A 27,510-nucleotide genomic window follows, 5' to 3' on the forward strand; every position below is an offset into this window, starting at 1 on the left:
CAGTCCTGGAGCGGACGTTGCTATGGGTGAAACCAGTGGCAAAGAATTCTCTTAGGCCAACTGAAATTGGTGGGTATTAGATGAGATGCCAACAAAAGTCGAGGTCGTTGGCTGAATAAAGCAGATTTCAGGAACATGTGCAGAATAGAAACCCTAGCTCTTTCCTCCTCGCTGGGGTGCTGCACTTTGATTGCAGCTGGACATGGTCTTGCTCTTAACCGAATGTCTAAGAGCACTCTGTCTGTGTCTCTTACACAGACTTATCACATGATGCCTCTTATTAGAGAGATTTGAACGTACCCTGAGGCTCTTATGGACAGAAACAATATCTCAGATGGTATTAAGCCTCCCCACAGTGTCTTTCCAGCTCCCACCACAGGACAGGCTCCATAAGCATTTGTTGCGTGAACGAACAAATGAACAACTGTTCTTTATGCTCAGGGATACACTGGCATGGCTTCCTGGCACACCTAAAGCCAAACATACCGTCCTTCTCCTCGGCGAACTCGTGCAATTTCACAGCTCTTCTGTTCCTATCAAAGATAGCATTGGAATCCTTGGTGCCTACCTTGAAATCTCACGGTCATTTCCAAATCTTCCCCTTTCCTTATCTCTCCGATAAGCCTGGGCCAAGGTATTGCCTTTCCATTCGACGCCTCTCCCTCCCTTTTGGTCCTTCCACTGCTACCACCACGCATCGAGGCTTTTTTCCCTAACACCTGCAACGATCTTCCATCTGGCTCTCCTGGTTTCAGGTTCTTTCTGCTCAAATTCCAGCTACCCTCCAATCCTTTGACCCTCCAGTTCCTTTCCATGAATTAGAGATTTCCTCATATTCCTGGCTAATGGAATGGAACCTTAACCTAAAACTTGGCTCTGAATTTGAGTACACAACTCTGATGGAGTGTGCTGAGTTCCTGCGGTATTTGTTATGTTTTAACAGGGTGTTAGGATTGGTAAGGCTGAGAGGGCCAAGATGAAGTTGCTTCTGTGGTTTTAATGAAAAAACAACGATGTGGTTTGGGGATTTTGCAAAAAGGGCTGAGTCAGGAAAAACAGGCCCAAGGGTGGTGGTGGGTGGAAGCCTTTTGAGGGGGAAGCAGGTGGAAAGCAGAGGGAGAGCAGCCAGAATGGGCAGGATCAGGCCATCACCAGGTGGCTATCCTCCATGAAACTGCAGGCCTGCTGGGGTTTTCTTTCTTGCAGTTTCATTGAGATATCATTGACACACAGCGCTGTTTAGGGACCTGACTTGCATATATTGCAAAATTATTACCACAATAAGTTTAGTTAACCTCCATCATCTCAGGGTGCCTGGGTGGCTCAGTCGGTTAAGCATCTGCCTTTGGCTCAGGTCATGATCCCAGTGTCCTGGGATCCAGGCCCACATCGGGCTCCCTGCTTGGCGGGGAGTCTGCTTCTCCCTCTCCTCCTTGCTCATGCTCTCTCTCGCTATCTCTGTTTGTCTGTGTCTCTCAGATAAATAGATAAATATAATCTTAAAAAAAAAACAACCCTCCATCATCTCACATAGATGCAAAAAAAAAAAAAAAAAAAAGAGAAAAGATTTTTTCCTTGTGATGAGAACTTTTAGGATCTATTCTCTTAGCAGCTCTCTAATACACTCTACCGCAGCGTTAGCTCTAGCCGTCATGTTGTCCATTACATCCCTGCTACTTATTTATCGTATAACCGGAAGTTCATATCTTTTGATTACTTTAATCCAATCTCCTTTCTCCTGCCCTGCCTCCGGTGGTCACAAATCCGATCTTTTTTTTCTATGAATTTGGGGCTTTTTTGAGATTTCACCTAGAAGCAAGATCGCACAGTATCTGTGTTTCTCTGTTTGACTTATTTCACTTAGCGTCATGCCCTCAAGCTCCACCCACGTTGTCACGAATTGCCAGATTTCTCTCTTCTTTTATGGCTGAATAGTATTCTATTGTGTATATATACCACATTTTCTTTGTCCGTCAGGCCTGGTGGTTTTGAATGAGCTGGGGAGAAGAATCGGACCACCGTGCGTCACCAGAGCAAATGTTTGCGAGACTTTTAGTGATGAGAAGCAGGAGCAGAGAGGAAAGGCAGTTCTGTGTCGTACCTGATGCCTCCCCTCCACGGGCTCTCCAAAGTGTGGGGCTGGCATCAAACACCCAAACCCAGCCCTAGGTCAGCGCTGAGTCATAGATCTGTGATGCTGACAGTCAACTTCCTGATCTCTGAAAGCTTTCCTCCCCGGAGTGGCCTCCTTTATACAGGGTGTTCTCTAAAGAGAGGAAGACCTCGGAATGGTCTGGGGTATCATTTTCCACCTCTCTCACATGACCCTCTCTGTAAAGTTTCTCATGTAGCTGGTGATCACCATTTCCCTCCCAGGACAGGACAGGAAGACACCATTTCCTTTGGTGTGCAGGAGCTAGCAAGAGAGAGTTTTCCTTTGTGGACCATTTGTCAAGTTGGACCTTGTCCCCACACTCCTTCTTTATCCATGGACAGATGTTGGGCTTCTCCTCTTCTTGCCAGGGATGACCAATCTGGGCCCAGGGTAACAATCCCCTTCCAGAAGCTCAGTTTAGTTTACGATTTCTTTTACCTGTAAACATCTAACCTTTCCGTGTGACAACCGCTGCGTTGTCTTTCTTCTTCCTCGTTCCCTCCCAAACGCATCACACACCTACAGACATGTAGATATTCATTCAATCAACCAAGTATTTATGGGGTGCCCACTATCTGCTAGGTATCTTTCTAGGCAGGGAGCACAGAGTAGTGAAGGAAATCGACAAGTATCTCTACTGTCATGGAATGTGTGGTCTTGCGAGGATAGGGAATGCAGACTTAGGTGGAGAAGTAACATCTTGTTTGTGAGATAGTGTGTGTTTGTTTACAATTGCTGCTGTAACAAATTATTGCAAACGTAGTGGCTTAAAACAACACACATTTCTTTTCTTATGGTCGGAAGTCTGACTCGGGCCATACTGGGCTCAGATAAAGTAGCTGGTGGGGCTATGCTCTCAAAGGGAGAATTGTGTTCCTGCCTTTTCTGTCTTCTAGAGGCTGCTGTGTTCTTAAGCTGTGACCCTCTTCCACCTTCTTCGAAGTTGGCAATGATGGGTTGAGTCCTTCTCCCGTTGCATCCTTCTGGCCTCCTCTTCCTCCTTTTCTTCCACTTTCCTGGACCCTGTGATTACATTGGGCCACCTGGACAATCCAACATCATCTCCCTATTTTAAGGTCAGCTGATTAGCAACCATAATTCCATCTGCAACTTGATTCCCCTTCGCCAAGTAACAGGATGTGTTCACAGATTCTGGAGATCAGGAATGGGCACATCTGTGGGGGCCATTATTCTGCTTATGGTGATAAGTGCCACGGAGAAAAGCAAAGCAGGGCCAGGGGAGAGAGTGCTGGGGGGGGAGGGGCTGCGAGGTCTCAATGACAAGGTGACATTTGAGTAAAGGCCTTGAAGCTGGTGTGTGGGAGACAGCCATGTGGGCACCCAAGGAAAGAGCATGCCAAGCTAAGGGTCCAGGAAGGACAAAGCCTCTGAGGGAGAAGCATGCCAGATGTGATTTTGGGAAGGGGGAAGCTCAGCATGGCTGCAGGGGGGCACATGAGGGGAGCGGTGTGGAACATGAGTTCAGGGGGCAGTGCGGCCCATGTGAGTAGGACTTTCTGGACTGTTGTGAGGATTTTGCCTTTTACTCTGAGATGGGAAGTCATTGGAAGGTTTCGAGCAGAGTTTGATCATAAGTCTGATCTGATCAGACCTATGTTCTAAAAGGATCCCTTTGCTGCTACATGGAGAATTCCTTGCGGAGGGGTGAGAACAGAGGCAAGAAGATCAATTAGGAGGCAACTGCAATATTGCAGGGGAGAGATGCTGGTAGCTGGCAGGAGAGAAAAGTAGTGAGACTCCAGATATATTATGAAGGTAGACCGACAGGATTTGTTGACGGGTTGGCTGGGGGAAGTGGGAGAAAGAGAGGACTTTTGGACTGAGTGGTTGAGATGGACGACGTTGCCATTTCCTCAGCTGAGGACAGCTGTGAGTAGCACGAGCTGGGGAGGAGTGGAATCAGGAGAGGTCCATTTTAGAGACACACCGGAGACATTCAAGAGGAAAGACGAGTCGATGGTTGAATAAATGAGTCTGGAGCTTGAGGAAGAGTTAGAGAAGAGTTATGAATGTGAGGATTCTTAGCAAATGGGTGGTATTTGGGCCGTGAGACTGGGTATGACACTTCGGGAGTGAGCAGACATAGACAATGCAGGGAATAGCTCTAACGACTCAGCCCTGCGTCTGCCAACATTTAGGGCGAGACGTGGGTGGGGATAAGGAGGAGCTAACTAGGAAGACAGAAGGAGTAGCCAGCAGGGCAGGAGAGAAACCAGGCGCCTGCAGTGTCTTGGAAGCCAATGAACAGGATTTCTCAAGGAGAGGGAGCCAAAGGCTGCCGGAGAATCAAGTAAAATGAAGAATGAGAATTGGCCCTTGTGTTTGCAGCATGGTGGTCACTCATGACCTTGACAAGAGAAATATCTGTGGAAACAATGGGGCCAAAAGCCTTACTGAAGCGGGTTAAGGGGCAGGATTAGAGACAGCATGTATAGACAACTCTCTTGAAGGGTTTTGCTGTCAAGGGGAACAGAGAAGTGGGCACTAGCTGGAAGGGGATATGGGGTCATGAGAAATATTCTGTAAGATGAAATCATAGTGCTGTGGGAATGATCCAGGAGAGAGGGGAAAAGGTGATGGTGAGGGAGAGGAGCTGGAGGCTTTAGAGGAGTGTTCTTGAGAAAGTACAGATCGGGGGTTGCCCTTCACTCGCAGGGACACTGAGAGCACATCCTCGAACAAGAGGGAGGGTGGGGCAGGCAAGTGTTAAGTTTGGCGTGGGAACTTGTGGAAGTTCTCTTCATTTTCCCCTGAAATAGGAAGCAGGGTCACTGGGTGAGAATGACAATGGGAGAGGGGGCACTGGATGGCTGAGAGGATGTTTAGGACAGGGGGACAGACAGGGGGTAGACACAGGAAGTGTGCTGGGCTCACCAGGCTGCGAGCAGCGCCACTTCCAGAGGGGTCGCTGACAAGGGTGCTTTAATTATGTCTATGTGGCTCTTCTCCTTAACAGCTCTGCTACTTACAGTTCCTAGATGCAAACAACAGAAGCTCTGCCAGCTAATTTAGCAGAAAAGAACTTTATGAGAGCGTATCAGGAAGCTCCCAGAATCTCCAAGAAGTTGCAAGTAAGGCTTGGGGGTAATGCAGCTGGGAACAATCCCCCAACCCCGTGACATCACTACTCAAGCAGAAACTCCACTGGTTCTGTCACTAAGCTAGGACACCTCAGACGGCCTCTACACGTCCAACGCAGCATCTGGCCACCACAACCTTTGCCACTGCTGCCCCGTAGCTGGGCACCTCGGCCAATGCCAGGATCTACTTCCTTGCATCGCTCTGTTCTGAACTAAGCCCTGGCACAGGTGTCTCTGTTCGGTAGAGACTCGTGTCCTAGACGGAAGGGAGGGTGGGCGAGTAAGGTTCTGGTTTTTACTTAAGGAGAAGGAGTTGTACCGGGGGAACTTTGCGAGTCATTGGACAGCTGTTGAAAAGATGCTGGACTATCGCTGAGGATGAGAAATGTCCAGGATAGCAGCTGATGTTTTATTTTATGTTTATCTCAAACATTTAGACACCAAACTCATTTTACTTAAATTCACATGCTTCTATTTGAAAGTGCAGCTGGAAGCTGCTGTGTATTATTTCATTGTGGCAAGGGTACCTGGATTGCCAAGGAATTACAAAAACACCTCCATTTCTAGCAATTTTTTAAAATAGTGTATGCAGGGGCGCCTGGCTGGCTCAGTCAATAGGGCATGCAACTCTTGAGCTCAGGGACGTCAGTTCAAGCCCCCCATTAGGTGTGGAGCCTACTTTAAAAAAATTGTAAAATTGTACATGCATTAAAAATAAAACACATATAAAAAGCATAGGAAACAACCAAGAAACCAGGAAATGAGACATAGCTCCCTTTCCTTTATCACCCACCCCATGGTGTGAATGAACTGACCTTGAAACTTCAGCCTTTGTGATTCTCTCCGTAAGGATTCTAACATAACGTTTGAATTTCCTGCTTGTTGTTGACTTCGGGTTAATTCCATTCTTTATACATTTTATTTATATCTTAGAATATTGTCCTCTGCACTGTAATTCTCAGTCTGAGACACCAGATTTTTTCAGATCGTAGACATAGGAATCTCTTATTAGAAAGACCCGAGGCTAGTAGCAGACCAGACCGAGGGGTTCTGGCTAATGTTCAAGGGGCCAAACGGCAGGGCTGGCAGAGCAGCTGGCTTTCCTGCCGCACTGAGCCGGCTGCTCCCAGCCACTGTTTGGGCGGGGGAGTGCCCCTCATGGGAGCGGCTGCCTGCAGTCTTATTAAATTGGATTCAGAAACTCCCGTGATCCATATAATTAGTAAATAAGGAGGCTTTGGGGATTTATTCATGCTAAGCTCACTCATAGGAGACTAATCTACAAACCAGTCTCATTTATTCATTGGGCAACTATTTGCTGAATGCTTGTTCTCTCCCTGGCACTGGGTACTGTATCGGGACAGAGCACGGTGTGGGCACTGCCCTTGTAGTGAATATAGTCAGGTGAGAAATCACACAACGAGAAAGTCCTTGTGGACTATGGTGGTAGCAATGGAAAGGGAGAAGCAGGGGAACTCAAGGTCCATTTTGGCACGGAGTCTATAGGACTTGCTGACGTGGAGCCTGGAGGAAAGGAAGAGGTGGGACAGGGAGGATGGAGGGGGAAGCTGGTGTGAAAGAGATACCCAGATGCCAATGTTTTAATGCTTATTGGGAGATTCAAAACTAATTATCCACAGAAGAGATGCCCTTGGGGTATGTAGACTACCCAGGAGACAAAACAATTTGGCTTCAGCTAATTGAAAATTTTAAGGGCCTATTACTTATATTTCTGTCTCCCTTAGCCGTTCTGGGGATAACACATACACAATACAGTGTGGTGGTAAGAGTAGGAGCTCTGGAGCCAGACTGCTTGGGTTCAAAGCTCAGTTCCTACAATAACCATTCTCTTCTGAACATGACCTCACTCCCTTTATCTGCCCACATATTTGTCTATCTTCCAGAGCCTCTTAGCTATGTAAAGTTTCCAGTTCGTTTCTTCTTGCTCAAGCCAGACACTGGGAATCATCAGCCCATCCCTGGCCTTCGTCTTCCGCATTAAATCATTCATGAGGATTTAGCTAGCCTCTCCACACCCTTTGATTTTGTCCATTTCTCTCCACCCCCACTGCCCCTCTCTGGTCCAAAATACCATCATCTTTGGCTCGAACACCTGGTAACTGATGTTCCTTCACCCCTCCCCCCAACCCAGTCTGTTCTCCACTGCAGCCTACTGAGTGATCTTTTCAAATACATCTCTGCCCAAATCTCTTCAAAGGCTTCCTGTTGCCCTTGGAATAAAGTCTCAAATCCTCAGATCCTTTATATGGCCTATAGGGTCCTAGATAGTCAGGTCCCTATCTACACTGCCAGCTCCATCCTAGATTATCATCTTATAATCACTGTAAGCTTCATTTGATTGTTTCCACTGCAGGGCCTAACCTAGGAGATTCTGGCTTTAAGCCATTCTCTATTCCCACACAGCTAGTCAATTCCAGGTCTCAGCTTAAAAGGCACTTCCACAGAGAAAACATCCGTTATTCACAGATAAAGTTTAGGCCGTCCCCTTGCTTTTCTCCTTAGTACCATTCTTACTTGTGATAACTTTTCTGTGTCTATCTGTCCCACTTGACTGGGGATTTCTTCCTTTCTTTCTTTCTTTCTTTCTTTCTTTCTTTCTTTCTTTCTTTCTTTCTTCCTTCCTTCCTTCCTTCCTTCCTTCCTTCCTTCCTTCCTTTCTTTCTTTCTTTCTTTCTTTCTTTCTTTCTTCTTTCTTTCTTTCTTTCTTTCTTTCTTAAAGATTTATTTATTTGAGAGAGAGAGAATGCGTGAGCGCATGTGAGTGAGCAAAGGGGAGGGGCAGAGGGAGGGGCAGAGGGAGAGGGAGAGAGAGAGTCTCTAGCAGACTCCCCACTGAACAAGGAGCCTGACATGGGGCTCCATCCTAGGACACTGAGATCATGACCTGAGCCGAAATCAAGAGTCGGACACTTAGCTGACTGAGTCACCCAGGCGTCCCTCTTTCTTCTTATTTTTTTTTTAAGATTTTATTTATTTATTCGACAGAGAGAGGGAACAAGCAGGGGGAGTGGGAGAGGAAGAAGCCTGCTCCCAGCAGAGGAGCCCAATGCAGGGCTCGATCCTAGGACTCTGGGATCACACCCTGAGCCAAAGGCAGACGCCTAATGACTGAGCCACCCAGGTGCCCCACTTTCTTCTTATTTTTTAAACAGGCTGGGGCACCTGGGTGGCACAGCGGTTGGGCGTCTGCCTTTGGCTCAGGGCGTGATCCCGGCGTTATGGGATCGAGCCCCACATCAGGCTCCTCTGCTGGGAGCCTGCTTCTTCCTCTCCCACTCCCCCTGCTTGTGTTCCCTCTCTCACTGGCTGTCTCTATCTCTATCGAATAAATAAATAAAATCTTAAAAAAAGAAATAAATAAATAAACAGGCTGTCTCCCCAACTGGCGCACAAGTTTCGTGCTTACTTCTGGATCCTGATGTCTGGCCCGGGTTCTGACATAATGTTTGAGACTATTTGTTGAACAACAAAAAAGAAACAAATACAGATTCCTCTGTATTTTAAGAAGCTTTTCAAACCAAAAGCAAAAAGAAGAAGGCACCAACAAACAACTGGGACCAGTTAATCTTTCTTCCTCTAGACATGGATTGGTTACCTCACTAAGTAATTTGTATGTTAACGCTTTCTTCTGTCCTCTTCCGTTTTGCCCTCATTGTAACAATCATCTGTGTCCCTCTTCTCTTGAACGTACACACTCACAGTAGATTTTAATTCATAAGTTAAAGAGAATTTTCTTTTTCTTTCTTTCTTTTTTTTTTTTTAAGATTTTATTTATTTATTTGACACAGAGAGAGACAGCACAAGCAGGGGGAGCAGCAGACAGAGGGAGAAGGAGAAGCAGGCTCCCCACTGAGCAGGGAGCCCAATGTGGGGCTCGATCCCAGGACCCTGGGATCACCACCTGAGCCGAAGGCAGACGCTTAACAACTGAGCCACCTTGGTGCCCCTAAAGAGAATTTTCCGACTGATTAAATCTGGCACTGATTCCTTCTTGATGAATACAGAACACGTTCAGAACAGAAAGGGAGCTTTCTCCACAAAGGACTACAGGGAATACAACCTCTGGGAGGATTTTCAGCAGAAACTGACTAACAACGGATTTTTGTTTGCATCTTCCACAGAAGTCTTGTCCCTAAGTTTGGGGGCTCACTCCACATTTGTCCAGGAGCCACTGCTGTCCTGACTTGCTCATGCCCCACATCGGCCCAGGGTCGCGGACCTGCTAAAGGCTTCACCACAGTCCTTCCCTTACGTAGCCAAATGCAGGAGCCACAGTGCCTGGAGCCCACCATACTTTTAGTGGCCCACAAAAAAGGTTTCAACTTCTTTTAAAATCAAAAGGAAAAAAAAAAAGAACTTTCATATCAAAGAAACTATTTTAATATGGGAATATTTATATATTTGTCCTTATACTAATGCACCCTTAAAATATAATTTTTAGGGTTTTTGTTTTGTTTTGTGGAGAAAGAGTCCTAGGAAGGCAGGAGTGCTTAGGGCCTGTGAAAACTTTCTTTTTTTTTTAAGATTTTATTTTTTATTTATTTGAAGAGATAGAGACAGCCAGCGAGAGAGGGAACAGAAGCAGGGGGAGTGGAGAGGAAGCAGGCTTCTAGCAGAGGGGCCTGACGTGGGACTCGATCCCAGAACACCAGGATCACGCCCTGAGCCTTAACGACTGCGCCACCCAGGCGCCCCCTGTGAAAACTTTTCACAGTAAGGTGGGGTCCGTCACTTTGGCCTCTCCTTCTGGAGTGTATTGTTTCAGACTTGCTTTCCCCCCTCATCATTTTGGGTGTTTATTTGGATTTCCTTTTCAACCTTCCTCATTGTTCTGAAGTACAGGATATGACACCGCTCAGTTACTAGAATGACTTCTATTATATCCATGACTAGAATATAAATATCCAAACGACTCCAAATTGTCCAAAGCAGAGACAGTCCTCTCAGCCCGTGCAGGCTCCCCTCTGTGGAAGCCTCTCTGGTCCCCCTGCCGGTCTGACGTGAATCCTGTCACCGGGCTGGGTGCTGGGTGAGGCCCCGACCTTGCCGGCGCGCCCTAGGCCGAGGAACGGCGCCACCAGGCTGCTGCCACGGCCACTGTGGGCGTCCCTCTGCGCCTCGGGGACACTGGCACCAGAGGAAGTTTTAAAAATAGCTGAGGTCTGAATTATCCAAGAACAAACCGAAAGGATTTTTGCTTGGCCGAAAAGGGCAGTTTATATTATAAGAGCAGTGGAGTACTTTAAACCCGTTCCCCTTCAGAGCAGCACCAGACCCCCAGAAATCTGATTTTCTTTTTCTTTCCTGTCACACGTTTTAACAAAACCTGGGTCACTTTAGATCCCATACGATATGCAATTTTGTAGTCCTTCCAGTTGCTTCCATCCGGGTCCCTTTTCCAGGCCTCTAGCCTCCCTCCTTTCCCATCGGGGCTTCTGGGTTCCCTCAGCACTTTTCATTCCCCACTTCCCTCCTAAATGAAATCGGAAAACAAGTCTAAGGGAAGCTGAGTACATATTTTAGCCACTCTGTCGTTTTTTACAGAAAACTCTGTGTGGTGGAAGAATTGGCAGGGTGACCCCAAGGAGAAAGCTGCTGAGATCACGGAAGCTGATGTTCTCTGCAGGGAGAAGGGTAGGCCGGGCCCTGGAGGCGTGGGTTCTACTCTCCTTTCTTGTCACCTTGCCGTGTGACATGTGTCTTTACGCTCGGGACTCGAGTTTCTCATTTGTCAAATGAAGAGCACAGCATTTCCAGCAGGTGTACCAGGCACAGGACAGAAAGGAAGAGCCAGAGCTAGTCCGGGAGACTTTCTTCGGGAGAAGTCAACTTCTCCTTATCTCGAAGAGTATTATCCCCTTTGAAGCTCACCCAGAGTGGCCTAATTCCCAGCCCTGGGAAAACAGAGAGGATGGGGGTGTAGGGAGCTAATGGGCAGCTGGAGGGCCTCAGACTGTGTTGGCACAAGCACGGGCTGATGGAACCAGTTTCAGGGTGACCTGTTGTCTTATACGGTGTGTGTCTTCTCTCCTCTCTTTAACTTGGAAAAACGATACAAGAAGACCGAAGGCCCTGGTGTATTGTGCAGGAGGTGATCTCAAAGCTAGGAACAACTTCACTCCGTAAGGAAACAACCAGCAAAGTTCCTTCTGATCTGCCCTCATACCTGACCCCGATGTTTCGCTGAGCTGTCATTCATCCAGGTAACATTCCTGGAGAGCATCCGTTTTGTGTCAGGCAGTATGCTTAGAGCTGGGGGTAAGAAGATCATGTCTTCCTTCGTAGAAAGTTTCTCTTTCCATCCTTTCCTCTTTACAATCTGTCTCCATAAAGAGTTAGAGTGATATTTTAAATATGTAGATCCTATCCCTGCCCTGCTCAATACCCTCCAGGGGCTTCCTTTTGTATTCAGGATAACATCCAACACACACTTGTTTTACTGTGGGGTCTGACCTGAGTCTGCTTCTCTGACTACACCCTGCCTGTTTTTGTTGTTGGAGACACCAATGTGATTCCTAAATCAGGGCCTTTTTTCAGCCCTGATGGTGGTGGTGGGAAGGACCTCGGGCACACTAAGTTGAGCTGACAGTTCTCAGGTCGGCACATTGTCATCAGAAGTCCCTTCTTTTGCTTTGTATTCTTTGTATTCTCTTTTATTCCCAGTTCCCCAATTCCCAATTTTATCCCAATTCCTCTCACTCCACAGATAACCAATCTCAAATGTTTAACGTGTATCTTTCTGTGTGTATCTGCTCCAGCAGAAAGTGATATTTTGTGGGCATACATTTTAAATCTGCATGACATACTATCCACTTTTCTCACTCTGCACTAGGGTTTTGAGATCTAGCCATATTCTTATAGGCCCATTTGCTCACACTGTGAGCACATTTTAACTATCCACTCTCCCAAGGATGGATACCACTTGCTTCCAACCCCCTGCCTCCAAAATAACGATGTAGGGAACACCATGGTACCATGTGAGCACCTGTATGCTGGACCACAGGACTGTGCTTGCTGGGCACAGGGCATATAACATAAAATAACTTAATTTGCCTTAGTAGTGGCAGACTGCTTTCCAGAACAGCCTCATTGACTGCACTCCCTCAGGGCCTTTGGGCTTGCTATTCCTTTAGTCTGAAATAATTGTCCTCTGGGTTCTTGAAGGAACTTTCTTTCAGCTCAACTATCGCTGCCTCCCAGAGGCCTTGCCCAGTGTCCCAGTTATCCCCACAACCCACTCTCCCCGGGTTACTGTCCATCATGTTTATTTCCATTTGTTACATCGTAGCATTTTCCGCAACTTGACATTATCTGTGATCATTTATTTATTATCTGTCTTCTCCACGACAGCAGGGGATGCTGTCCTGTTCACTAGGCATTTAGCATAGCCCTAGCATATGGTAGGCTCTAAACAAATATTATTGAATAAATGAATGAAACAGTTAAAACAAATAAATAGCATTATTATACCAACCTGTTCAAAGCTCTATGGTTAGAAAAGCAAGGGACATAATATGTGCGAGAGGTGAGGAAACTTCTTTTTTTTTTAAAGATTTTATTTATTTGACAGAGAGACAGCCAGCGAGAGAGGGAACACAGCAGGGGAGTGGGAGAGGAAGAAGCAGGCTCCCAGCGGAGGATCCTGATGTGGGACTCAATTCCAGAACGCCGGGATCACGCCCTGTGCCAAAGGCAGACGCTTAACGACTGAGCCACCCAGGCGCCCCATAGAGGCGAGGAAACTTCTTAAAAGGATCCTAAAAGGTAGATAGGAGGCCGACGTCATCAGGCCCTACTGCACTGGGCTCAGTTATACAAGGCCACACGTTTATATCCATCCCCAGCCTTTTTTTTTTTTTTTTTTTTTAACCGTTTCCGCTAAACCACACCGCTAGGGCCGGCAAATCCCAGCAAGCCCGCAGGGGGGCGCCCAGAACAGGCTGGCCGGTGAGAACCAAAACTACATTTCCCAGCATCCCGAGCGCGCCGCCGACCCACTTTCGGAGTTCGCGGAAGACATGGCGGCGCCCGAGGAGCACGATTCTGCGACAGAAGCGCCTCAGACGGCGGTGCAGGAGGAGGAAACTAAAACGTTTAAAGATCTGGTGAGCGTGGATGACGCCGGCTTTTCTTTGTACTGCTGGCGCCAGGCGCATAGAGTCCGGTTACCTTACATCCTGGCTGGTGGTGTACAAAAGCAGCTAGGGCCTAGTTGGGCTTTACCTCAATTTCCGAAGCTTGGGCTCCGACTCTGTCCCGAAGCCTCTGGGTGTGAATGGTGGGAGGGCTGCCCGTGCCTGAGAGTCCCCATTTGTGCTTTTCTCCATTTTGGTGTGGCGCCGTTTGTATTTGCCAGGAGACTGTACACGCGGCGACCCCCCCACACCACCCCGCCAAAATCTTGGGCTACGGAGTCAAATGAAGCGGGTTTGGATTCTGACCCAGTCGCTTTCTAGGGTCACGTTGTTACCTCGCCGTGCCTCACTTTGCACAGCTGTAAATTGGGGGTAATAAATACGGCATAGAATTGTGAGGATCAAATGAACTGATACATGTGAAGAACTTGGCTTCGTCTCTGGGTAGAAAGTGTTAAGTCTTGAGGTACTGTCTCGGTGCTCCCAATTAAAGAGCAGACCCAGTAGGCTCGCAGTACTTTTTGAGTCAAAGGGTAAGGGACGCACATGTCACCAGCAGGGTGGCTCTGACATTCATTGAATTCGCAGGGAGGCACGTGTGTGTGTTCTTCTCTGCTGACGTTTGTTTTTCTGAATTCTAAGGGTGTGACAGATGTGTTGTGTGAAGCTTGTGACCAGTTGGGATGGACAAAGCCCACAAAGATCCAGATCGAAGCTATTCCTTTGGCCTTACAAGGTAGGTTGAAATTAAATATGTGGCTCAATACAGGTTCAGTGTGAGGTTATACTCAATTAAATACTTACCATTTTTGAGAGCTATTCTTGCATACTTCAAGTGATATAAAAATGTGGCCACTGAAGATACAAAATTTGTGGTTTATTGGCTTTGGAAAAATTCTCTTGTTCTACTGAGGTTACTTTTTATAAGGAGCTTTGTTGTCTACAGCAGATGCTGACTTTAAGGAAGCACTGGACTAAAGTATACTGACAAGAAACTTGTTAGGAATTATGAGTCAATAAGTGAATAAGTACATAAGGGTGCCTGGAACGTCTGTTAGTATGTAAAGGAGTTGAGAGCTCTTGCTTTGTGAGACATATTTATCAGATTTGCAGAATAATGGCTAACATGTTGGTTGATGACTAATGGGACCAAAACTAACAGGATGAACTTCCGTAGGTGTAGAGGTAAAGTCCTGCTGTTAGATTCCCAAAGCCCAACTTCACAGGATTAGGGTTGGTGGTAAAAGAGAGCTAACAATGTTAACTGAAATTTGATAAGATCCTTAAGAGAAAATGAAGGTAATCTTAGCTACATTAAGATTTTTTTCCCCCAGAAAAATGTATAAATGTATCTGTACCTAGAATTTACCCCCTGCCCTGAATTCCTCTCCCGCATATCCCAGGTTACAAACTCTTGAACTAGCTCTAGGGAGAGAAAAGTGCCTTGTATTGGTTAGAACCCACCTAGAATATTATGCTTAGTTCTGGGGATCAATTTTGAGGGACCAACCGAGTGGCAGTGAATGTGATACAGTATCAAGAATAGTCCTAAATTGGGTGCCTGGGTAGCTCAGTCGGTTGAGTGTAGGACTCTTGATCTCGAGTTATGATCTGGTGGTTTTGGGATTGAGCCCTGTGTAGGACTCCATGCACAGTGCCGAGTCTGTTTGAGATTCTTTCTCCCTCTCGCTCTGTCCCTCCCTGCTCTCGTGCATGCACACACGCTCTCTCTCTTTCAAATAATAAATTAAATCTTAAAAAAAACAAAAGTCCTAAATAGTTAAAGAAGCTGAGTGCGTTTGGTCTGGAGAAGAGTAGAGCTGGGTGGGATGATACTTGGCTTCAGTGATTTGAAGAGCTGTCATGTGGAAAAGTAATTAAACTTTGTGAAATTCCATTTGTTCCTTCCATAAATAGTAAGTATCTGATATAAGTGTAAGCACCAGAAGTTAAGATTTGGCCCTCTCCAAGAATTTGGAGTCTACTAAGGAAATAATTATAAATCTATTATAAGGTGAACAGGGACAGAAGAAAGTTACATTCCAAGTGCACTGAGGGAGGAGAATAGATTATTACTTATGGGGATGGATTAGAGGAAATTTTATTTTTTGGCTGGGAAGGTTGGAAAGACATTCAAGCTGAACCTTGAAGACTGAATAGGATTTAGACATTCATGTATGATAGGAAGAGAGGACTTTCTAGGCCTAGGGAACAGCATGAAAAAAAGCTGAGGAGGCTGGACAAAACATGGGCATGCATGGAGGCCTGCAAGTACTTAACAGAGACTAGGGGGAAAGATTAGTAAGATCGTTGGGGCCAGATTATGCCGAACTTAAATGCTGGGTAAAGGAATTTGGTCTTTGTTCTACAGGCAATGGACTGCCTTGGGAGATTATTTTTTAGCAGGAGAATGAAATCCTTAGAGTTGTATTATTGGAATAATAATCTCATAGTTTTGTAAGGTAGTTTAGAGATGAGGGGCGAGAGGCTACGGGACCAATCAGGAGGGCATTGCAGTAATTTTGGCAATAAGTAAAGGGTAGGGTAGTGGTAGTGCGAATGAAAAAGAGAAAATGATAGAAAAAGGATCATCATGATTTTATAACCAGTTAATGAAAGCCAAGGAGTGGGGCAATTGAATATTAATGCCTGTGTGTCTAGGACATATTACTGGTATAAAAAGGAACGTAGTAGGAAAAATAATTCCAGGGAAGAGGAGTTCAGTTGGAAATTATTGCTTTCAGGCATCAAAGAGATAGAATTGACTAATGCACGGTTGGAATCTGGGGATTACAGCTTGTTTAAGTGGCCAGAACTGGATACAGACACCATATCCAAAGGGAACTTGTAGCCGCAACTGTGGACATGGGTGAGGTTGCCACAGAAGGCCAAGAGATGACAGGGGAGACGTGGAGGCTCAGTAGAGGGTTGAAAATCGTGAGAGTACAATTTCATACAAATTAGGTAAGGGAGAGTATTTCAGGGAAGGGATAGTAAACACTTTGAACTTGTTTAGAGAAGCTAGGATACGGACTGCGCAAATGGGGAAGGAGTTTGAGCTGTCAGCATTACTGGAGTTGCTTTCGAATAGCAAAAAGAAGGGTTGGTGCATTCCAGCATTTTCTTGCTTACCCTACAGCAGGTGTTGGAGGAAGGAACCCAGATTAGGTGGTGGTAATAATTTTGAAGTTATTCATGATTTTTTCAGTAACCAGTTTGTATTGAATGCAGAGAAAATAGGAGTCCGTGAAAGATCACCAGGAACTGAGTAATGTGATTGACATAATCATCATGGAAAAAGTCTATGTTCTTATTCTTGAGCTTATCTCATTCTAATGAACAATTTATAAATGTTTCATTTAAAAAAACCGGTAGATGCTGGCCCTAAGCAAGAGATTTTAAATAAGAACACTTTCCTTTTTTTCTTCTGCTAAATGAATTTCAGTTTGAATACTAATGATGGTGTCAATTTCTACAAAGTTACGGAGCTCTGGGTACATCCATTGTTCTTAAACCTTGTAATAATTCTGAAAGGTAGGAACCATAAAAAAATTTCGATCTCTCCATTGGTTTTTGAGGATGTTTTTCTTCCCATTTTTTCATGTATTAAGTTTATTTCTAATTCAGAGATCACTCAGTCCTCTAGGAATTTCAGACAGTTTTTTGAATGGCTGCGATATACCAAGCAGTTGTGTTAGGTGCTGGCAGTGTGACCAAGGTGAATGAATTTACTCTGCTCTTATGGGGAGTGTATTCTCCACAGATACTACCACTGGAAGGGCGTAGGGGTTGTGAGAGGAAGAAGGGAGATAATAGAGAAAAATTAGTCTCACAAAGCGAGTATTGCTTTGAGGGGATCATAAGAGAACTGGAAGCAGTGCAGGCCTTAACTGGTGGCCGTGGCCATCGCTCACAGCCACACGATTCGAGACACTTGAGCTCCTTTACTTCCCTAAATCTTTCTTATATACTCCTTCTGAAATTTTAAGATTTCCCTTGACAGAAACGGAGGGCAGATCCCACTGTTTTTGTTTTTGTTCTTTTCCTGTTCCAGAAGGCACGTCGTACCCTGGCAGGGAGGCAGAATCCCCACAGAGTTGGGGAATAGAAACTTTGGAAGCTCTTAGCTCACAAATAGGTGGGTGCTGTTGCAGTTCATTGTCACTTACCCTGCGATCAAGAGGAACATTCAAGTTAGTAAATGAGGGAGAAATTTTATCCCTGTATTGTCATCTGTTTTTGTGACAGTAACAGAATTAGTCCATTGTCTGGTCTGACTTATCATTCACATCTACACCTGTACTTTTATGTGGAAAATATTGATGTCACTGTTTAGAAGGGTAAAGGGTAGCGTATTTGGTTGTTTAATCTGGCATGGTCGGTCCTAGGTTAAGTGATTAATGTCTGAGAGACGAATATTGAAAAGTCTGTTCTATTTGATATCAAGCACTCTCCTTTCTTGAAGCTCTCTTCTTCCTCAATTTCTTGTCAGTATTGTCTTCTGTCTTTCTAGCTGTTCTTTCTCGGTTTCTTCTGGTTCCTTTTTCCTTGCAATGTTAAATCTATCTTTATCCTTTTTTTTTTCTCACTCTAAAACACTAGTACGATTTCTGGTGCAGTCCTGAAGCTATAATACTGTCTGCATCAGTGACTTTCAGCCAGTGCTCATCAGAATCATGTGTGGACGTTGTAAAATGATAGAGATTTCTAGCCCCACTGAATCAGAATTTCTACATGTGTGACCTAGGCATATATAGATACAAAAATCTCATAGATTATTCTGATGTGTCTGCCCTTGGGGGAGCACCACTGTTAGGATGACCATGGCTCCCATGTCTGTGCTTCTAGCCTACACTTCTCTGCTGAGCTCCGAACAAGTATGTCCAAATGGTTTTTAGATATTTCTCTCTGAGCCTATGGCATAAACCTCAAGTTCCCTGTGTTCAAACCAGAGTCATTGTTTTCCTCGCCAGAACTGATTTTCTGGACGCCCCATCTCAGTTTATGGCCTTTAAGTTTCCCAAGCTAGAAACCCACGTGTCAGCCACATTTTCTTGCATGACTTTCTGCATCTCACTTGTTTCTGTCCTCATTGCCTTGCCTCAGTTCAGAACACGGTCGTAACTCCCCTGGTATCCTAATTGAGCTCTCATTTTCCTGTGTGTTCCCCATTCTGTTTGTTTGGGTCATTTTAGATCATAAGGAAGAGAGTCGAGTTCAGCTAACCTCAGGGGAAAGGAGTTTATTGTAGGGTTAATCTCTAGGTAGGGAAATCTCAGCAGTTGTATACAGCCAAGGAACAATGTGAGCGTTAACTGTGGCGGGCGTTTTTACTAGGAAGCGCTCCCAGGGGGCGCTGTTCTAACGCACAGCTGCCTTGTGAGCTGCAGCCAGCCAGCCTAGAAATGGGGTCTTGGTTTGGGAGTTAATTTCCAAATCTTATAGTTATGGCTTGATTGGTGATAACAAACCCCGGGGACCTCTTCTTGAGGGATTACTTACGGCATTCTTCCCTCAGAAGAAGCAGTGGAAATGGCCTGTACTGTTGAGCTCCTTGGCTCCTTGTGCCATCAGGCCTAGGGTTTTTCTTCCTTAGGAATTATATTGATCATGATGTTCTCTGCTTAAAATCGTTCAGTTCCTCCCTCTTAAAGGAAGACACAAAACTCCCCAGCATGGCTTATGAGTTTCCTGTTTAGCTTCATTCTTCTCCCTTTCCCCTCAACACTTCTGTGTTCGGCCACATTATACTTCCCCTCTCCCTGCCCATGCTGTGTTCTTTAAAGCCTCCACCCTCTGTCCTCGTATAGGAATGTCCTTCTTTGTTTTCTTTGCTTACTTCCAGATTTAATTTACCCATCACCTCTGTTAGTCTTTTCTGACTCTTCTGGGCAGTAAGTTAGTCCTTCCTTTGTGTTCTCACTGTATTTTGTAGGGGCTTATTTTAAAGTCCTTATCACATACCGTCTTTGTGTATGTCATCCCCAGATTTTGAGCTTATCTAGGACAAGACCGTGTCTTCTGTCTATTCAGCCTTCCTCTCCCTCCAGTTCATCAAATGTTTATTCATTGTCTCCTTTGTGCCCACATTGGGTCACTGTAGAAAATATGGAAATAATGCAGAGAGCATTTCTTTGCTGTTAGATGTTTTCTTTTTCTTCCTAGGTCGTGATATTATCGGTCTGGCAGAAACTGGCTCTGGAAAAACAGGGGCCTTCGCTTTGCCCATTCTGAATGCACTGCTGGAGACACCCCAGCGTTTGTTTGCCTTAGTTCTCACGCCCACTCGAGAGTTGGCATTTCAGATCTCAGAGCAGTTTGAAGCCCTGGGGTCTTCTATTGGCGTGCAAAGTGGTAAGTGTCTGAGAGGAAAGGAATCACAGAATTTCTTAACAAGTTGAGAATGAGTGTAAAAGGAGAATAGAAGAAAGTATTACTAACATGAGTTCATTGACCTTAAGAACCAATTTGGTATTTTAGCTTTGGGCAAAGTTGTACAGGAAGAAAATTTAAGAAGAAGTCTAGCACTGACTTTAAAGATGTTCAGTGAAGTATGGAAGAAATAAAGGCTCTCTCTTCTCTATTCTTTTTATTTCTGTAGCTGTGATTGTAGGTGGAATTGATTCAATGTCCCAATCTCTGGCCCTGGCGAAAAAACCACACATAATAATAGGTGAGTAATTGACAAAGGTAAAAGGCCCTGGTGATGATGAATTGGAGAAAAACTACCGACGTTGGGTGTAACTTAGTTTGTGGAGAACTTTGAAGAAAGGATTTTTGTAATCCTGTTTAATTTTTTTAATTTCTGAAATTTAGGGGTTGGGGGGCGGGGTGCTTGGTAACTTTTTTTTTGTCCTCGTTTTTGAACATTGAACTTTCTCCTCAACCTTTCTTGATAGCAACTCCTGGTCGATTGATTGACCACTTGGAAAATACAAAAGGTTTCAACTTAAGAGCACTCAAATACTTGGTCATGGATGAAGCAGACCGAATACTGAATATGGATTTTGAGACAGAAGTGAGCATTCAATTTCTTTCCTCCTCTTAGGGCATCTTAGGTACTGGATTTCAAAATTTGGTTCATTGCCCACCAGCCTTATGTGGAGCCCTATATCATCATCAGTTAATTTAAACATCTCTGCTGCCTTTTCTCATTCTTGGTGCTCCTCACATTGTCCGTGTTTCTTTAGAATGTAGTTTGACTTTGATTTCAGACATGAGAAATTTCTTTTCTTTTCTTTCTTTCTTTTTTTTTTAAAGATCTTATTTATTTATTTGACAGAGAGAGACATAGAGAGGGAACACAAGCAGGGGGAGTGGGAGAGGGAGAAGCAGGCTTCCCGCTGAGCAGGGAGCCTGATGCGGGGCTCGATCCCAGGACCCTGGGATCATGACCTGAGCCGAAGGCAGACGCTTAACGACTGAGCCACCCTAGCGCCCCAGACATGAGACGTTTCAACCAGATTTCTTTTCCATTTCATTTGATTTATACCTCTTTCATAGATTTTGCAATATCTTTATATTCTGTCATCATAGCTTACTTAGTTGATGAACACCTATTCTTGACTTTTCTCTTAGGTTAGCTTGGCTCTAATTTAAACTTCTTTTCTGTGAATGGCATTTTGTTTAATAGCATGTGGTATTCAAAAAAAAATAGCACCTGTTATATCAAAAAGTAAATATTCAGTTAATTTTAGCTGAATTGAATTGATTTTTGAGTCCCCAGATTCCTACAGTGATACTTATAGTTTTTTACTCTCCTTCACAAAGAGTATTTGCAAGTGTCCAGTCTAAATGTTATATTGGTATCGTTTCTTCTTTATGCCTTAGGTTGACAAGATCCTCAAAGTAATTCCCCGAGATCGGAAAACATTTCTCTTTTCTGCTACCATGACCAAGAAGGTGAAATTTTCTAGGACTTAATGTTTTCTTCTATATTAAGTGATAAATAGAAACAGTAACAATTATAAAAATAGAGCACTCAGGAATCAGTGTACTATTCTAAGTTTTCTTTCTGTAGGTGCAAAAACTTCAGCGAGCAGCACTAAAGAATCCTGTGAAATGTGCTGTTTCCTCCAAATACCAGACAGTTGAGAAATTACAGCAGTATTATCTTTTTATTCCCTCTAAATTCAAGGTAAAGTGTTTACTTTGATCATTCCTGCCTCTCCCTCTCCTTCCTCAGCAAAGCATCTGAAAGTGTGTCCACTTTGGATTAGCTAAGAGCTGTGCTCCTGTTTGTTTTAGAGCGCTTACTGTGCTTATAGTTATCACTGAGAAAGTCGGACATTCCGGGAATTCATAGCATGCTAAACCACAATAATGATGTAATTCCTTTCCAGCCCCATTCTTGAAGTAGCTTTTCTTTTGTCTACTGATTATGTGGCTTTTTTTTAAATAGGCAAGGGACCCTAGTTTTGTGCTTTGATGTAAGGACTTTTCCTGATTGCTGACTACAAGGAGTTGTGCTTGGCTTTAGGCTGTATGTGAGATTTATGGTTCATAGACATGATAATGCTGCTTCAGGAATGCAACACTGGCAGCTGGGGTCTGGAAAGTTGAGAAGCAACTGTGTATAGACTTAGTCTTTAACATAATTTATATGCCCAGGACTCCAGTCTTTTCTTCCAGATTCAGTTACTTACATTGTTTTGGGTTTGTAACTTAGGATACCTACCTGGTTTATATTCTCAATGAATTGGCTGGGAACTCCTTTATGATATTCTGCAGCACCTGTAACAATACTCAGAGAACAGCTTTGCTACTCCGAAATCTTGGATTCACTGCCATCCCCCTCCATGGACAGATGAGTCAGGTAAAGATTCTTTGGTGTCATCAGTGGTGAACTGGTGGCATGAGAGAGGTAAACTTTATAGCAGATCTGTGCAAAAACGTGAGACATTGATGCATCTTCCTAGAATTATTCAGATTTTATGGGCTTTGAAGTGTTGCTCTGGATGCCCCCTGCCCCCTTCCTCCTTCCAGGATAGTGAGAAGCTCAAATTGGAAGATTCCGTAGTTATTTGTCTGGTATGGAAGCTCTTGAGTTGATTTATTTATTCAGCCCTAGTGGTAATAGTGATTCTTTGGTCTCAAAAGATTTTTAATAAATTATTTTTCAACTCTCTGTCATGTTAAAGCATCCTTATTTCATGTTAGTATTTTCTAGCCTTAGTCTTAAATATTTTTTTGTTGCTTCCATGTCTCCTTTTGATCTGTGAAGCCCAGTCTGGACTTAAGGGGAAACATCCTGTTAAAAATTTCTGTCTCTGTTCTTATATTTAGTGTGTTTATCTTAGATTCTAAGATTCTTTAGCTTTCCAAGATTAAAATTTTTTTCATTTCTTTTCATCATCTCAGAGCAAACGCCTAGGATCCCTTAATAAGTTTAAGGCAAAGGCCCGTTCTATTCTTCTAGCAACTGATGTTGCAAGCCGAGGTTTGGACATCCCTCATGTGGATGTAGTTGTTAACTTTGACATTCCTACCCATTCTAAGGTGAGTCCTGTCCCTGACCTGACTTTCTAGTCCCAAATGTTTTTCTTTCTTTTTTAAAAATTGAGGTATACTTGACATATAACGTTAGTTTCAGTTGTACAACATAATGTTAAATGATATTTGCATATATCATGAGATGATTGCCACAAGTCTAGTTAACATCTGTCACCATACATGGTTATGAATTTTTTTCCTTGGCATGAGAACTTTTAAACTGTACTCTCTTAGCAGCATTCAGATGTATGATACAGTATTATCAACTATAGTTGCCATGCTGTACGTTACAGCCCCATGACTGACTTATCTTGTAACTCGAAGTTTGTGCTTTTTGACCCCCTTCACCCAGTTTATCCACGACCCCCATAATTCCCACCTTTGGTAGCTACCAGATCTGTCCTCTGTATCATGAGCTCAGTTTGTTGCTTTTTAGAGTGCTCATATAAGTTAGCTTATATAGTATTTGTCTTTCTCGGACTTATTTCACTTAGCATAATGTCCTTAAAGTCCATGTCTGTTGTTGCAGATGGCAAGATTCAATTCTTTTTTATGACTGAATAATGTTCCATTGTATCCAAAGTGTATTTCTTTCTTTCTTTTTTTTTTTTTTTTAAGATTTTTAATTTATTTATTTGAGAGAGAGTGAGTTGAGTGAGGGGAGGAGCAGAGGGAGAGGGAGAAGCAGACTCCATACTGAGTAGAGAGCCTGACATGGGGCTTGATCCCAGAACTCTGGGATCATGACCTGAGCTGAAGGCAGACATTTAACCAGCTGAGCCACCCAGGCTCCCCCAAAGTATATTTCTTAATGGAATGTTTTCTGTCTCTCCTTAGTTGCAACATCATTTTATTTATTTTGTCCTCAATTAGTTAAGTATCAAAAACTGGGAAAGCTCTTGATTTATTCATTCTTGTTATTGTGCACGTGCCTGAGGATATCAGTAAATGTGGATGAAGGTAGACAAAGAGAGGTATTGGGTGCTTACAGCCAGCGGGGTAGGTGCAGCGTACGCCGATCTTCGTCAGTCTCATTTCTTCAAGATGGTCAGCTTTTGTGGTTCTTGGTGTATCTCAGGGTTTCTCAGCCTTGGCTCCATGAACGTTTTGGGCCAGCAGATTCTTTGCTGTGGGGCTGTCCTTCACATAGTAGGATGCTTGGCAGCATTCCTGGCCTCTACCCACAGGTGACATGGTGACAACCAGATATTTGTTGACATTTCCAAATATCCCTTGGGGAGGACAGAATTGCCCCCAGAACAACTAATATTTATTGGCTTTGTGTTTAACTGATGTCTCATTTGATTCTGACAGTAACTCTGAGTTTGGGCGTGCATTTCTATCCCTGTTTTATAGAGAGAAACCCATTCAGAGAGGCTGTGTGACTTGCAGACAGTGGTGTAGCTGGTAGGCGGTAAGACCAGAGCCATGATCCAGGTCTGCCTCTAGATCCAGTGCTGTTTTTCACTAGACCATGTAGATATGCTTTAAATTTGTCTTCCTGTAAAAGAAAAGAAAAAAGAGTCAATTTGGTGCTGCAAGGAGAATAAAAAAGAGAAAGTAGATTTATCTTATCCTGTTGCCTAATCCATTTTTCTGTGTTTCAACACAAGTCTATTTTCTTTCAAAGGTTTGCAGTAAGACTTTACGTTCCTAGGTTTCGTTTATATTTTATGTAACTCACGTTTATTTACACTTTTTATTTCAGGATTACATCCATCGAGTAGGTCGAACTGCTCGAGCTGGGCGTTCGGGAAAGGCTATCACCTTCGTCACACAGTAAGTGAATTGACTTTAGGGGCAGAACAATGGAGAGAAAAGAGCAGAGCTTTGGAGCAGACTGACTTGGCGCCTGACTTTGCCATTTACTCGAATAGTCCCTTAATCTCCCTCATGCTGTTTCATCATTTGTAGAATGGAAATAATAATAACACCTACCTCGCAGGGTTTTAATGAGGGCTGGCGATACACAGGTGGAAGATCTAGTGTGGCGTTCGGCATACAGAAGCACACGAAGAAACCCCTGCCGTTTCTTTCAGCTGCTGAAGCTGGAGCACAGTGACCCTTCCCTCAGCTCAGAGTATTAGAATAATTAGTTTGGTTTTGTTTCTAAAAGGCACAAATTTTTACGTAACCTGGGCTTTTCTGGGAGTAAAGAATACGTTTGGTGATTTTCTAGTGGTCTGTGTACAGAAGATGGCATCTAGTCAGTTTTCTGAGGAGGAATAATGGATTCGGGAGTGCTTAAAACTGGCTCCTGTTGCATCAGATGACAGATGTATACTTTTGGAATGGACGGACATTCGCACTGTCAGCCAACCAAAGCCATGCCAATTGTCTTTCCTCAGGTATGATGTGGAACTCTTCCAGCGCATAGAACACTTGATTGGGAAGAAACTGCCTGTCTTTCCAACACAGGATGATGAGGTTATGATGCTGACAGAACGAGTGGCTGAAGCCCAGAGATTTGCCCGCATGGTATACAACTTATTTTCTCACCAACTTAAATGCAAACAGTGTTAGCTGTTGTGTTCATCCTCGTAACAAACCACGGGAACTGAGTTATTATTTTATTCCCAATTTAAGATGAGCGTACTAAAGTACAGAGATGGTAGGTAATTTGAATCGGGGTTTGGGCTCAGTCTGACCACAATGACCACATACTCAGCTACCGTTCATGTTTCACGTGTGGCAAGAAAACCTTTGGATTTGAGATCAGAAGATCCAGCTGTGAATTAGACATCATGGGTTTGGACAGTGCATCCAACCTCTCAGAGTCCGTTCCTCACCTGAAAAATTAGGAATAATAATTACCTTGATACTGTACAAGGTGTTTTTGGTACCAGATAAGCTAACGTGAACTGCATAGTTACTAATAGTAAGTAGCAGTAATAATAGTGGTGGGGATGGATGGGAAGATTCTAAAGGAGAATCCTAGCAAGTGCCATCTGCTCCCTAGAGTTCTCGTTTGAGGGATAAGACAACTTTGCCCCTGCGGTGCTTTCTGAGTAGCCGATGTGTGGGCTTGTTTTTGTTTTTCTGCTCACATGGAATTCTTTGGTATTTTGGTTTATAAAAGTATTATATGTACATTGAAAAAAATTTCAGAAAATACAGAAAAGATTAAAATAGCGAAGTGAAACAAATAATCCATCCCGCACAGAGAACATTTGAGTATTGATAACATTTGGCTATTTTTCCCTTTTTAGCCATACTTAGATTTTTATCTAATTAACATTTTTCTATATTAACAAATAGAGAGCCATGTGATCACTTCTTAATGGCTACAGAGAATTCCATTATGAGTATATAACATGACTTATATTGGTGCATATACGTTTATGCTTTTTCACGTTTTGTATTTCAAGTGGTACCATGTTGGACATCCTAATATATGTAGCTTTGTATACTTGTTTCTTTTGAATAAGTTCTTAGAAGTAGAATTCATTGTTGGGCCGAATTAATTGTTGGGAATTCATAGAGAATGCCAGATTTCCCACCCCTCCCCGCTGAAAAGCTATAGCAGTTTACACTGTCAACGAGAGTGTATGTGGTTGTCCCCACACCTTGACCGATACGAGGTATTACTATTCTCTTAAATTTTTGCTGGCCTGCCATGTGAAAATAGTAGCTTATTGTTTTACTTTTCATGTGAACGCTTTTGTGTATTAGCATTTGGGTCTTACCCCTTTACGAATGTGAGGTGTTAGGGAGTTACTTAGTGTTTGATTTCAGGGAGAGGAGAGCAGGATGTGTTACCCTCAGTGATAGTAACTTTCACTCCCATCGTTTCTCTTTTCTCGCAGGAGTTAAGGGAGCATGGAGAAAAGAAGAAACGCACGCGGGAGGACGCTGGGGACAACGATGACACGGAGGGTGCTATGGGTGTCAGGAACAAGGTGGCCGGAGGAAAAATGAAGAAACGGAAAGGCCGTTAATTTCTCTATAAAGACTGGATTTCAGCCTTCTGTTCCGTAAAGGGGATTGTAGAAGAGAAAGAGACCTCCTTGGGCAGAGTTCCTTGGACCCAAATCTGTCAGAAGGATGTTCAGCACCTCATCTAAGTCAGTACTCGTTCCCCTTCTGTAGAGCACCATGACTGTAGACCGGCTTTGACAGTGCTGAGGTCAGCTCTGGGTCCTTGGTCATGACCTGAGTGGGATGTGCTCTTCTGTCACTTCACACAGACCTTTTGCTTTTTCAGCTGCAAGTCAAGACTAGGTTGATGAAGCACTGGACCCGGTATTGTAGAGGAAAGAAGCTTCTACATCTGTAAAATGGTGATACTTTAAGCAGTCCCAGCTTGTGCTTCATTAGACCTAATGTGGAATAATAAATTTAAATACTAATTTTAAAAGATTCAGACTCCGTGAAGACCTTTATAGGTTGAGGGACTTGACATATTTAAGTAAGATCTTACTAATAGATCAGAAACTGGCAGTGGCAGTTACGTGGCAGATTCATTGCTTGTCCTGAATTAAGATAAACATTATTTATGATATAAAAAAATCCACAAAGGAACAAGATGATGGATGGCTTTGAAAGGGAAGTCCTGCTTAAAAAGAGGTGGTGTTTTTCTTGGTGAGGGACCAAAGTCCCTAAGTTA

General features: G+C 44.0%; 1 protein-coding gene and 1 long non-coding RNA gene across 3 annotated transcripts; both read left to right on the forward strand.

The window, feature by feature from the left end:
- The first annotated feature begins 10,596 nt into the window (after window positions 1-10,596).
- Window positions 10,597-13,036, forward strand: LOC148107782 (uncharacterized). The gene is made up of 3 exons (XR_015721569.1): window positions 10,597-10,911; window positions 11,337-11,480; window positions 12,848-13,036. It is a non-coding gene; the product is annotated as an uncharacterized LOC148107782 (long non-coding RNA).
- Window positions 13,037-13,248: 212 nt separating this feature from the next.
- DDX47 (DEAD-box helicase 47) lies at window positions 13,249-27,261 on the forward strand. Of its 2 annotated transcripts, XM_045781413.2 has the most exons (12): window positions 13,249-13,382; window positions 14,055-14,148; window positions 19,578-19,766; window positions 20,014-20,085; window positions 20,312-20,430; window positions 21,243-21,314; window positions 21,433-21,549; window positions 22,081-22,227; window positions 22,773-22,910; window positions 24,613-24,683; window positions 25,253-25,382; window positions 26,711-27,261. In XM_045781413.2, exons 1-12 carry the CDS (start codon window positions 13,296-13,298, stop codon window positions 26,840-26,842), a joined length of 1,368 nt encoding a protein of 455 aa, XP_045637369.1. In that variant the 5' UTR covers window positions 13,249-13,295; the 3' UTR covers window positions 26,843-27,261. The 2 variants fall into 2 exon arrangements, with proteins under 2 accessions (XP_045637369.1, XP_045637370.1); XM_045781414.2 differs by lacking the exon at window positions 22,773-22,910.
- Window positions 27,262-27,510: the final 249 nt, after the last annotated feature.

This window comes from Ursus americanus, chromosome 25 (assembly GCF_024610735.1).
Source record: "Ursus americanus isolate L20-20 chromosome 25, mUrsAme1.1.p, whole genome shotgun sequence".
Taxonomy (NCBI): domain Eukaryota; kingdom Metazoa; phylum Chordata; class Mammalia; order Carnivora; family Ursidae; genus Ursus; species Ursus americanus.

What these genes read in the sequence shown, in the direction of transcription:
- DDX47 (XM_045781413.2), top strand. Translation starts at nt 13,296, where the DNA reads ATGGCGGCGCCCGAGGAGCACGATTCTGCGACAGAAGCGCCTCAGACG. An exon ending in TTCTATTGGCGTGCAAAGTG is followed by an intron (nt 19,767 to 20,013) that starts GTAAGTGTCTGA and finishes TTATTTCTGTAG; the next exon opens with CTGTGATTGTAGGTGGAATT. An exon ending in ATATGGATTTTGAGACAGAA is followed by an intron (nt 20,431 to 21,242) that starts GTGAGCATTCAA and finishes TTTATGCCTTAG; the next exon opens with GTTGACAAGATCCTCAAAGT.